At 33.1% G+C, this 13,529-nt stretch overlaps 1 protein-coding gene across 3 annotated transcripts in view; it reads left to right on the plus strand.

The window, feature by feature from the left end:
- LOC134692560 (nuclear pore complex protein Nup155-like) overlaps positions 1-13,529 on the plus strand; it is a 37,404-nt gene that overhangs the window by 4,715 nt on the left and 19,160 nt on the right. For all 3 annotated transcript variants that reach the window (XM_063553026.1, XM_063553020.1, XM_063553034.1), the window contains exons 5-17: positions 636-706; positions 930-1,022; positions 2,037-2,194; positions 3,208-3,313; positions 4,539-4,704; positions 5,320-5,417; positions 5,829-5,981; positions 6,339-6,439; positions 6,904-7,050; positions 10,786-10,896; positions 11,294-11,356; positions 11,988-12,096; positions 13,016-13,172. In XM_063553026.1, the coding sequence (XP_063409096.1) occupies positions 636-706; positions 930-1,022; positions 2,037-2,194; positions 3,208-3,313; positions 4,539-4,704; positions 5,320-5,417; positions 5,829-5,981; positions 6,339-6,439; positions 6,904-7,050; positions 10,786-10,896; positions 11,294-11,356; positions 11,988-12,096; positions 13,016-13,172 (1,533 nt within the window). The remainder of the gene's footprint in view (positions 1-635; positions 707-929; positions 1,023-2,036; positions 2,195-3,207; positions 3,314-4,538; positions 4,705-5,319; positions 5,418-5,828; positions 5,982-6,338; positions 6,440-6,903; positions 7,051-10,785; positions 10,897-11,293; positions 11,357-11,987; positions 12,097-13,015; positions 13,173-13,529) is intronic.

Below are 13,529 nucleotides of genomic sequence, written 5' to 3' on the forward strand. Positions count from 1 at the left end.
GAGTATATAATGGGGATAAGAGACATCAGTAGAGCATGGCTAACTATAGATAGTGATATATTTGTGTGGAAGTATGAAGATGGGTGAGTATATATCAATGGAATAAAAGGATACCGCAAACTGTACAGCTTTGTAAATAATTTTGTTGATATAACATTTAATTTAGCTTATTAAATTAAAATAAATTAAGCATATTATTTCTTAGAGATGGAAACTTGTCAACTTTTAGCAAGTTAATGGCTATATCACATTCTAGTTAAAACTCAGAAACATAGATATCTGCTTGTTTTATAGTTGCATATGTTCAAATTAAGACTTATTCATCTGGAGGTATTTTTAAAAAAGTGTATTGCAGGTCTATATTGAACATACAAAACAAAGAAAAAGAACCTAAAATAAAGAATCTGAACTGATGTTCAAATTCTAGTTGTACTTATGTCAAAGATGAAATGTATGTTTTAAGTCTTAGCTATTTCTGTTGTTGTTCAGTGTTTTTTTTGTAGTTATATTACTGAGTCATCATATGTAGTATTAAAAATATCAATACAATGCCCAATATGTAAAAACATTGATAGACAATTAATAAATTTCACAATTTTGAGATCATTTTAATAATAAATATTTTCTATTTTTAGAACTGATATAGCGTATTTTGATGGACTGAATGAAACTATTTTGTCAGTTGCACTTGTAAGACCTAAACAAGGTATGTGGTATTCTTTTGATTGTTTAAATATCAACATTATATTAAAAGACTAAAAAGTATGCTAAAATTGTTGTTGAAGTAACCAATAGTTGTTAATTTCTTTGTCATTTGGTCACTTGTGGAGAATTGGTAATAAAAAAAAATATTCATTTAAGATTAGATGATGCATCCCATAGTTAAAATACATTCCTTATGATTTCAGTTGATTTCCTTTGTTTTACAGGAATCTTCCAGCCACATATACAGTATTTATTATGTCTGGCTACTCCAGTAGATATTGTTCTATTAGGAGTCACCTTTACTAGACCATTTGATGGTGAGTAATGGCTTATTAACCCTTTCCATATGTTGATTTATAACAGTATCTTTTCCATTAAACAGTTATAGTGTGGTATGAATAGTATCTACAATAAATATTGAATGAGATTTATCAGACGATATAAGGGCATAGATGCCAACCATTACGATTTTTGCGTAGTTTTTCCGATTTTGCGATAAAAACTACGCTATTACGGTCAAAGTCAAATAGTTACGGATTACCAATCATCGCCGTTAAATTTTGTAAAACACGGATTTTTTATCATTACTTTTCCGTCCTGGTCCGGTATTTAGAAAACGCCAATGTAATTCTTCCGGTTTCTTGGGAGTTATCAACCTATTGTTGAGTAACTAACTGACTTCCGAAGAGGCAAACTTGCATTTATGAAGTAGCTTTCCCCCTTTCTCTACTTCTCCTTGACAAAACGAAAATGTACGAGTCGAGAACATCTGAACAATAAATGAATGGAATACATACTACAGACAACATGTTAAAAGACAAATTTCGTGCACATCACTTTGCAACCACTTGTCAGTAATTTTTATTGGTAAATGCACGTTTATGAATGATTACTGAAAACTTTTCAAAAATACGGAAAATTTGATAGTTTGTTACTGATTGTGTCAAAAGGGGGTTGGCATCTATGTAAGGGTTGGAAATGGATACCAAGCAAACAATACAAAAATAAAACAACATTTAGAGGTCAACAATTATTATTTATAATAAAATTCAAGCATGTTTGCATTCATTTATTATTGCTTTATGATTGTTGAACAATATGCAAAAATGCAGTATCAAATACTACAATTTCTGGAAATGCTGCTGCATACACAAAATGGTATCAGTTTAAATTTTTTAGTAAATATATTTTGTCATAATTTTAGCTGTTATAGAAAGTTTCAACAGTCTGAAAGCGCTGTAGTTGATTTTAGAAATAAGTTTGCTCTTGAGTCTACATATGAATGTTATACCAAGGTCTTGATGTTATTGTTTTTGGTTTAATCTTTGTAGGATCATCCAGCTCAGGTGGTGGAGATATGCACTTGTTACCAGAATATCTATTTTCAATTCCAACAGACAATACATTTATCATGAACATCATAGGAACTGACAATGGTAGAATATTTATGGCAGGGAAAGATGGATGTTTGTATGAAATTGTGTATCAGGTGAATATTTTCTCTCTTACAACTTACAGACTATTCAATATGGTCTTGGGTAAGGCCTATTTCATGTAGGAATTTATGAAAGACCCTGGCATGAAAAAATGTAAAACAATTCAGAAGAAAATATCAAGGGTTTATGTGAAAAACAGCAAACAAAAAACATAAGTGCAGATAGTTTCTTTTTATAAATATTTTATTGGAACTGTTTTGTTGAATTTTATTCAAATTTTTAATTATTGATTAAGAGTTTGCTTTATATATTAAATAGGGATGTCAAAAGATCGGAAATTTAATACTCGGATACTTGGTCCTAATACTCCAGTACTCACAAGTACTTGGATGAATCTTAAACGTCTATTCAAAAGTTTAGATTTTAGGTTGAACGCAGTGTTTTTGTTACTACCTTTCATAAACATATTAACGAAAGACATGTACTACAATCATAGCTTTGTCCTCTGTTTTTGTGTCAATGAATTACCGACCACTGTTTCTACAAATAACCTATCATAATAGCAATTATTGTTTGTGTAGATGTTCATGAACGAAATAAAGTCCGACAAAGTAGTTCTTGTTTAGAAATATGATCTGGTCAACAATTTCAGACGAAAGACTGTTTTATTTTTTGTTATAAGTTGTGCACGTGAAAACACTCCCTTGGAAGGAATGGACGTTGCTGGTAGTACTTTAACAAATATAAGCCTCAGATAAACATATTTATGTTGTAAATTGATTTAATCTACTTTAGCAAAGGAGACATTTCAACGGAACTATAGAGATTGAAAGTGTGAAGAGAAATATCTCAAGATGTATAACAGGCAAACGAGTATCTGAGTACTAAAACTGTACTCAAGTACTTGGGTACTTGTTGCCTTCCCTAACATTAAACCATCATTTTTAACAGCATGCAGTAAAATTAACTTTATATTGATTTGTAAGTTATACTTAAACCATTTTTAAGCTAGAGTTGAAAGAGTTTAACAAGAATTAATCAATAATTAATTATTTTATTTGAATAGGCTGATGATGGTTGGTTCAGCAGAAAATGTAGAAAGATCAACCATTCTACCAGTACTTTATCCTTTCTTGTTCCTTCCTTCCTCAACTTTTCATTCAGTGAAGATGGTAAGTCTGTTCAGGTATTTTATAAAGTACAATGCCATTCATCAACATTTTGGTGACTGACACACACATATTACTTGAGTGGCTTGTGGTTTATAGTTCATTTCCAGTGATAAATCGATGATATTTCAGCTCTGTATTTTTTAAACTACAGTGTAATCTGCCTAATGCGACACCTGAGTATTCTATCATCCTGCTTTAACAGACATATTTTCATGGTTCCAAAATATGCCTAGAGTGGTGCGCCCATACTCACCGGGGTCACAATTTTGCCATTTTATGATTTTGAGGTGTAAAAACTTTAAAGGATGGCTGAAACGGAAGACATAAACCCGTAAATGATATTATGTAACACATATGATTATTTTATGGACAACTATTTTCGGCCAATTCCTGAAGGAAAAATCACGAATTCAAAGAAGTGTTTCTAAATAATTCTTTGACTAAATGCCCTAAATTTCAGTTCTTAACACCTTTGAAATGTCTGCTATTTATCTATAATGAAATTGATTTGATCAATGTTGTTTAAAGCTGCGGTTATTTGGTTTTAAATAGATGTGTAAAACAGCTAATATGTGTCCCCCATTGACAAAAAATCAGGAAATTTCAAACACCCTTTAATCTAACTTTTCAGATGATTATATTCAAACAAACACGTTTTCAAGATAAGAATATTTTGCATTTGAAGTTATCTTCATATAAAAATATCAGTATACTTCAAAAATATTTAGACCTGAACATAAACTGTAGAAAACATGAAAAGATGTGGCGAAAATGAGCACCCCACTCTATCCTTGCAGAAAAAAACCTGAGTATTCGACATGATGACGACATCCTGCTTAATCTAACATTTTTTTCTGGTTCACCAGTGTAATAACACAGGTTACACTGTATATTGTAAATGCTTGGAAATGGACCCTTTAAATGAGTTTAATGGAGAATGGGTATTAATGTTGGCAACTAAGGCAATTTTTTTGATACATTGATAAATAAGTCTTAAGCCAAACAAAATATGTAACAAAACAAGCCAAACTACTTCAGATTGAGAAAAAACAAGGTAACTTGGCTTTGAATAGGCATATATGATGTATAGTTGGGTAAAAGTTTGAGAGCATTCAACCCTTTTTTACACTGGGACACTGATATAACACTAAAACAGTAAAATGAGAATAAAAACAACTGAAGTTACAGTAGAAAGATGTACCAAGTTTTGTAATTCTATTTTCAGATCCTCTTGTCCAGCTTTGTATTGACAAATCAAGAAATATTCTGTATGCTAGAACAGAGAAAGGAACCATTCAAGTGTTTGACCTTGGACAGGATGGTAAAAGCATTGGCAAGGTCACATCTGTACCATTAGCAACAATAGTACATAATGCTTCACATGTAGCCAGGTATATAAAAAGTCATGAAAGTATAACACACATACCCCTTCAAACATAAATAATGTTTCTCATGTGGCTAGGTAGGAAAATGTCATAAAAGCATTTGATTTATTCCTCTTCAGGCTATTGGCAACCATTTTTTCATGCTGCTAGTTTGTAAAGGTCATGTAGCCAGGTGAGTTAAGCCATGGTCAATCGGCTAAAATTTTACTGGTGACTAAAGCTTAAAGTTAGATGAACTTGAAAAAACTTAAAAGTGAAATATGACAACAAAGTGATATTGTCTATTATTTATTTTTACATAGTTCGAAAGAAAACTAAGCTGGGGCAAACCTTTTTCGTGCGGACAAGGAATGTGATATAGAAAATAAAACTTAGGATTTCCTAAATTTTCTCACTTTTAAAAAGAACTTTAAAAAAAGGAGTATTTATTTGAAACATTTTTCAAATGTGTACACTAGTTGTGATGTTAAAAGTTATAAATAGATGCATCATTGGTCCAGTTATATGTGCATTTTACATTAGATATACTGTGAAGTGAAAACACAGTATTGAAATGTTATTCCTTTGATTTATGATATAGTTCAGCTTTGTTTCACACACACATCTTAATTTTTGTTTCAGAACAATAGAAAGATCAAATTTCAAGCCGATTGTCCACATAAGTGCCATTACACAGTCTGAATCTTCCAATATCCATCTTGTAGCAGTTACAAAAACAGGTACGATACAGTGTTGTCCTCAAATATTTCAAAGTTTGATTTTTGTGTATAGTAAATTAAAGGAATGTCATAAAATTGAAAATAATTACCCAGTATCATTCTATGACTAACAAAATGTCTACAATTTGAAGCCAAGGAAATTAATTTGTTTACAATATGGCTTCCTGCCATAATACATGAAGAATATTTTTTTTAAGATGATATTATAAACGAAGGATAGTTGAATGTTTTAGACCACTTAAATAGTTTCTCCTAGTTTGCTTTAATTTTCACTTTTTAATATGAGAATGTTCTTTTTGAATTCATGAAATTTAAACTGTTTATAGTTGAAAAAACAATTCATGGTAGTAAAAATGGTATCAAAACCTATTAAAAAAAATCAGTGTTTTTAGTCTCCTTAACTCATTTCAGGAGTCCGTCTGTATTTTACAACAAATCCATTTGGCAGCAATAAAGGGAGACCATCCATGTTGACATTGGTGCATGTAAGATTACCTCCAGGATTTTCTGCAACATCAAGAGTGCAAAAACCACAGAATGTTCATATGGCTTACTACAAAAAAGGTCATTATTATTACAATATCTTCCTTAAAATCACATAATTAGATGATTGGCTGAACTGTTTGAGGTCAAGCAATTTGTCCCTGAAATGTTCAAATAAAAATATGTATATACATTTAATTGAAGTTTCAAAACTTCTCACTCTGTAAGGAATAGTTAGTCATCTTTATCATTTATAGTTTAAAAATGATATGTCATAGACAAAGTTTTCCTTTCTAGTTCTTAAAAAATACTAGCCATTTATAAACTTCTACAAACTTTTCCCCACCAATCTATACAAATCCAAGATAGATATTCAAGACAGAATAAAAAAGTTGTGGTCTAAAAAGAAATGTAAATGAAGCTTGTTTTGTTTTGTAGGTTCTTTATTATTGGTATCATCACAAACAGAAGACAGTGATTTGTTGTGGACCATGAGTCCAGATTCTTTTCCATTTCAAAGTCAGTTAATGGAAGCTCAGGTAAATTTAGATAAATGTTAATTGAAGCTTAACCAAGAGTGAATGATCTCTTTAAAAGAATGAAAAAATACAAATAAGTTTTTTTTCTTCATGAAATTAAACTTGTTGTGTGGCCATCTTCATATTTATCTTAAAAATATGGCTTACCTAATCACTAGGTCTTTAAAATATTGAAAAAAAAAACAGACTTTGTTTGAAAAAACAAAATGTATTTTATACTATCTTACCATGATGTATCCTTTTCTATCTAATAATTTGAAGGCTTAATTTGAATACATAATAATGATAAGAAGATTTGGTATGAATGCCAATCAGACAACTCTTCACCAAAAACCAAATGAGGAAGAAAGTCTGAATGTTTACTTTTATTTTCATTTTATGCAGTGATCACATAACAATTATGTTCTATGATTATAAATCTATATAATATTCAATTTGTTTTTACCAAGAATATATGTTTTCAGACAACAACAGGTATTGATGGGAAGACCTGGGCATTGTGTGAGGAGTCATCAGACAACTTTACATCAGAAACAGGCAAAGCTGATCCTCCAGCCATAGTCACTCAACACAGTGATTTACCCAGGAAATTTGTACTACTTAGTGCTCAGGTGAGTAACCACTCATAGGTCTGATCCTCCAGCCATAGTCACTCAACACAGTGATTTACCAAGGAAATTTGTACTACTTAGTGCTCAGGTGAGTAATTATAGTCATAAAACCGATCCTCCAGCCATAGTCACTCAACACAGTGATTTACCCAGGAAATTTGTACTACTTAGTGCTCAGGTGAGTAAATATAGTCATAAAACTGATCCTCCAGCCATAGTCACTCAACATAGAGATTTACCCAGGAAATTTGTACTACTTAGTGCTCAGGTGAGTAACCACTCATAGGTCTGATCCTCCAGCCATAGTCACTCAACATAGTGATTAACCCAGGAAATTTGTACTACTTAGTGCTCAGGTGAGTAACCACTCATAGGTCTGATCCTCCAGCCATAGTCACTCAACACAGTGATTAACCAAGGAAATTTGTACTACTTAGTGCTCAGGTGAGTAACCACTCATAGGTCTGATCCTCCAGCCATAGTCACTCAGCACAGTGATTTACCCAGGAAATTTGTACTTCTTAGTGCTCAGGTGAGTAACCACTCATAGGTCTGATCCTCCAGCCATGGTCACTCAACACAGTGATTAACCCAGGAAATTTGTACTTCTTAGTGCTCAGGGGAGTAAATATTGTCATAAAGCTGATCCTCCAGCCATAGTCACTCAACATAGTGATTTACCCAGGAAATTTGTACTACTTAGTGCTCAGGTGAGTAACCACTCATACGTCTATCCTCCAGCCATAGTCACTCAACACAGTGATTTACCCAGGAAATTTGTACTTCTTAGTGCTCAGGTGAGTAACCACTCATAGGTCTGATCCTCCAGCCATGGTCACTCAACACAGTGATTAACCCAGGAAATTTGTACTTCTTAGTGCTCAGGGGAGTAAATATTGTCATAAAGCTGATCCTCCAGCCATAGTCACTCAACATAGTGATTTACCCAGGAAATTTGTACTACTTAGTGCTCAGGTGAGTAACCACTCATAGGTCTGATCCTCCAGCCATAGTCACTCAACATAGTGATTTACCCAGAAATTTGTACTACTTAGTGCTCAGGTGAGTAACTGTAGTCTTAAAGCTGATCCTCCAGCCATAGTCACTCAACACAGTGATTTACCCAGGAAATTTGTACTACTTAGTGCTCAGGTGAGTAACCTTTCATAGGTCTGATCCTCCAGCCATAGTCACTCAACATAGTGATTTACCCAGGAAATTTGTACTACTTAGTGCTCAGTAGTAACCACTCATAGGTCTGATCCTCCAGCCATAGCCACTCAACATAGTGATTTACCCAGGAAATTTGTACTACTTAGTGCTCAGGTGAGTAACTGTAGTCTTAAAGCTGATCCTCCAGCCATAGTCACTCAACACAGTGATTTACCCAGGAAATTTGTACTACTTAGTGCTCAGGTGAGTAATTATAGTCATAAAGCTGATCCTCCAGCCATAGTCACTCAACATAGTGATTTACCCAGGAAATTTGTACTACTTAGTGCTCAGGTGAGTAACTGTAGTCTTAAAGCTGATCCTCCAGCCATAGTCACTCAACATAGTGATTTACCCAGGAAATTTGTACTACTTAGTGCTCAGGTGAGTAACTGTAGTCTTAAAGCTGATCCTCCAGCCATAGTCACTCAACATAGTGATTTACCCAGGAAATTTGTACTACTTAGTGCTCAGGTGAGTAACTGTAGTCTTAAAGCTGATCCTCCAGCCGTAGTCACTCAACACAGTGATTTACCCAGGAAATTTGTACTACTTAGTGGTCAGGTGAGTAACTGTAGTCATAAAGCGGATCCTCCAGCCATAGTCACTCAACACAGTGATTTACCCAGGAAATTTGTACTACTTAGTGCTCAGGTGAGTAACCACTATCAATAAGCTGACCCCACCACAGTAACTCAACACAATAATTTACCCAGTAGATTTGTAATACTGAGTGCTCAGGTGAGTAATTTTAGTCAAAAAGGGGCTTTGCTCATTGTTGAAGGCATTATGGTGACCTATAGTTGTTAATCTCTGTGTCATTTTGGTCTCTTGTGGATAGTTGTCTCATTGACAATCATACCACATCTTCTTTTTAGCTCACCTGGCCGAAAGGCCAAGTGAGCTTTTCCCATCACTTGGCGTCCGGCGTCGTTGTCGTCGTCGTCGTCCTGCGTCCGGCGTCGTTAACTTTAACAAAAATCTTCTCTTCTGAAACTACTGGGCCAAATTAAACCAAACTTGGCCACAATCATCATTGATGTATCTAGTTTAAAGTTTGTGTTTAATTACCCGGCCAACCATCCAAGATGGCCGCCATGGCTAAAAATAGAACATAGGGGTAAATGCAGTTTTCGGCTTATAACTCAAAAACCAAAGCATTTAGAGCAAATCTCACGTGGAGTAAAATTGTTTATCAGGTCAAGATCTATCTGCCCTGAAATTTTGAGATGAATCAGACAACCCATTGTTGGGTTGCTGCCCATAAATTGGTAATTTTAAGGAAATTTAACTGTTTTTGGTTATTATCTTGAATATTATTATAGATGGAGATAAACTGTAAACAGCAATAATGTTCAGCAAAGTAAGATTTACAAATAAGTCAACATGACCAAAATGGTCAGTTGACCCCTTTGGGAGTTATTGCCCTTTATAGTCAATTTTTAACCATTTTTCGTAAATATCCATGATCTTTTACAAAAATCTTCTCCACTGAAACTAACGGGCCAAATTAATCCAAACTTGGCCGCAATCATCATTGATGTATTTAGTTTAAAGTTTGTGTTTAATTACCCGGCCAACCATGCAAGATGGCCGCCATGGCTAAAAATAGAACATAGGGGTAAAATGCAGTTTTGGGCTTATAACTCAAAAACCAAAGCATTTAGAGCAAATCTGACATGGGGTAAATTCGTTTATCAGGTCAAGATCTATCTGCCCTGAAATTTTGAGATGAATCAGATAACCCATTATTGGGTTGCTGCCCATAAATTGGTAATTTTAAGGAAATTTTACTGTTTTTGGTTATTATCTTGGATATTATTATAGATGGAGATAAACTGTAAACAGCAATAATGTACAGCAATTTAAGACTCAAAAACAGGTCAAATGACCAAAATGGTCAATTGACCCCCTAAGAAGTTATTGTCCTTTACAATCAATTTTGAACAATTTTCATAAAATTTGTAAATTTTTACTAACATTTTCCACTGAAACTACATCGACAAGTTCATTATAGATAGAGATAATTGTAAGCAGCAAGAATGTTCAGTAAAGTAAGATGTACAAACATATCACAATCACCTAAACACAATTTTGTCATGAACTGTCTGCTTCCTTTGTTTAATTCACATATACCAAGGTGAGCAACACAGGCTCTTTAGAGCCTCTAGTTTATATTCTCAGAATAGCACACCACAGTTTTAATCAGTACGTTATTAAAACTTTGTGCTCAGGTGGGTAGCTTCAGCCATTTGTCTTGAGCAATGCTACACATTCATTTTTACTATGCAATATTTATGTCTAACCACAATTTAATTTTAAAGATGTTCTTTTCATCTTTGTGTGAATCCAACATTATGAGTGCTCCTATGCTTACACATATATTTATTTGTAAATTATGAAAATTATTTCGAAAATTTGTTTTATCAAAATGTGGGACCAATGGTAGTTATCTATGTATAATTACTTGGATACACTTAAACTTAAAACATTGATTTATTTCATATAATTTTATAATTTTAGGGAAGTCATATATTAACAAAGTTACGACCTGTTGACCAGTTACGATTGTTATTGATTGAATATCAGGGACCAGACGCAGAGGAGGTCAAAGGTTTCTTCAGATTACATAAGGTTTGTGTTATAGTGTACTATTCAATTAAGAGACTGTTATAATGTAATTATGGAGAAAGTGTTGATTAGAAGACAGATATTTTTTTATACATTTGTTACTATTAATAATAAAAAACAGTTAAAATTCTATTTAATTCTTTTTAATGCAGTCCATCATGTGGGTTATACTGTAAAATTCATAACAGACTTGAGTATAAACAAGAAGATGTGGTATGAGTGCCAATGAGACAACTCTGTCCAAGTCACAATGTATAAACATAAACAATTATAGGTCAAAGTATGGCCTTCAACACAGGGCCTTGATATGCACGGATATGCAAGCTGTTTTATATATAAAAACTTTTTTTTTTAATATTCTCAAATAAACTTTTAAAAATATATGTTTGTGTATTTGTAGATAGAGCAAGCATGTGCCACCTGTTTGATATTAGCATGTTCCAGAATAGCAGCTGATCAACAGGTACATTCCATACTGATGTTTCTTAGTCAGTCATTGTCTTCATGAATATGTCCATGTTTTATTTATCATTAACTGAAAAGTACTTTGAATAAGTCATCACAGTGATTCAAGATTTCATATTGATTGAGTGATTGATTGTTGGTTGCTTTACGCCACATAAGCACAAAAAGACAATATCGCAGTGAGAACTAATTTAAATATTTTTACAATATAGATTTTATAAGGAACTCAGTTAATTATTCATCCTTTTAGGAAATTGACAGATTATGGATAATTTTTTTCTTAAATTAGAAATGGAGAATTGTAAAAAAGAATAAGTATAGCTTCATATCAAAATAAGCATTAATAGAGAACATTTAATTTTGTATGCCCCCACCGTAGGGGAAGGAGCATTAAGTTTTACTTTGTACAACCATATTGGTGTCCGTTCTCTTACTTTAGTTTCTCTCAACCAAATGTTATGAAACTTATACATAATGCTTATCACTATAAAACACAGACTAAGTGTGAAGTTTGATGGCGTCACTTTTGCCCTTCTAGAGTTATGCTCCTTTACATGCAAAAATTGCTATGTTTGCCACATTTATTTGAAAATGAATAATCATTTAGAAAACTTTCATGTTTATTAAAGGTTTCAAACTGGGCAACAATGGCCTTTTTTATGTATGGTGGAGATGCCCAGTATAATTTAAATCCTGGTATGGGCGACCGAGGACTAATGGCCAGTAATATTGGTCCAGGTTAGTATCTGTAACTGCTATAGTGATGGGAATGGATGACAATATTTTAACATTATTACAAATCCTAAAGGAAATATAATACAAGAAAGGTCTATTGATGATTTTCCACCTGGAATTTTACATGTAGATTCTAAATTTGCAATAAAAGATGTCAATCCAATAGAAAATATCGAATTTTCTCAATTATCACATTATAAAAAAAAAATCTTTTAAAGGGAAACCAATATTTTTTTTTGTTTAGTTGAAAGCTACTTAGCTTCTTGAAATTAATGTAATAAAACAAACTGTAAGCTGATTCTTTTTTTAAAGCAACCAGTTGTTGATGCAGTTACAGCTGATTTCATTGAATGTGTATCCAAAGGTAATTTCTTTGGTTAGCTTGCTTGTTAGCTGAACTGTGAAGTTTTTATTAGGTCAGGTATACTACTACCCTCCTTTCGAAGTAGTCTAGTCAAAAAGACAGATAGATTGGTTATCTGTCGGACTAGTCTACTATTAAAGTAGGGTAGTTTACCTAACCTAACAATGACTTCATGGTTAAGCTAACAAGCAAGCTAACCAAAGATATTACATTTGGCTACACACTCAATAAAATCAGCTGTAAGACTTTGACAGCCTATTGTTTACATATAAAAAAAGACACCAAACAAAGAGTTTAGATTCTTTTATATATAGCATGCACATATTTTGAATAGTTTACATCATAATGAACATTTAAAAATGAAACTAAGTTGAACATTGAAATGTGAAAGCGTGAAAGACCAGTTCACTAATGGGCACATACTCTTGTTTATTGACTGATAGGGAATTGGGTTTAGATTCTGAATAGATTGTTCGACTGATGTAATGGAATATATAAGATTGTAAAAATTCATGTCTGAAATAATACAATGACAATGAATGGCTGGTATCTTTACAGGTCTCCATCCAAGTCAGACCTCTACGCCAGCTCCAGGAATGGGACCGGGTGGCATGCATTATCATCACCAGTTCAATCCAACACAGAATATAACACATGATATTGTCTTCTCAGGAAAACATAATGGAATATGTCTGTATCTCTCCAGAATTCTCAGGTACTTTTTAACTAGAACGATCACTGATATAGGCTTTTACACTTTTAGAGTCTGAAAATATCACTTAAGTAGCCCTTCTGCATTGATAACAAACTATTTTAATGCTAACCTGCTTTTAAAAAGTGGGGGTATACTGTTTTACCTCTGTTTATCCATCCATCTGTCTATCCATCCCATGGATATTTTCTTCATATTTTTCTCAGGAACTACTTGACAAGGATTCCTGAAATTTGGTTTAAGGGTGTATATAAGTCAGTTATATCGTTTGTTGCATTTTCAGAATCATCATTCAACAACTTCCTGTTGACCCAACACTTGTATCATTTTACACATAATAGCCAAGTTGAAAACTTCCAT

This window comes from Mytilus trossulus, chromosome 1 (genome assembly GCF_036588685.1).
Source record: "Mytilus trossulus isolate FHL-02 chromosome 1, PNRI_Mtr1.1.1.hap1, whole genome shotgun sequence".
Lineage (NCBI taxonomy): Eukaryota > Metazoa > Mollusca > Bivalvia > Mytilida > Mytilidae > Mytilus > Mytilus trossulus.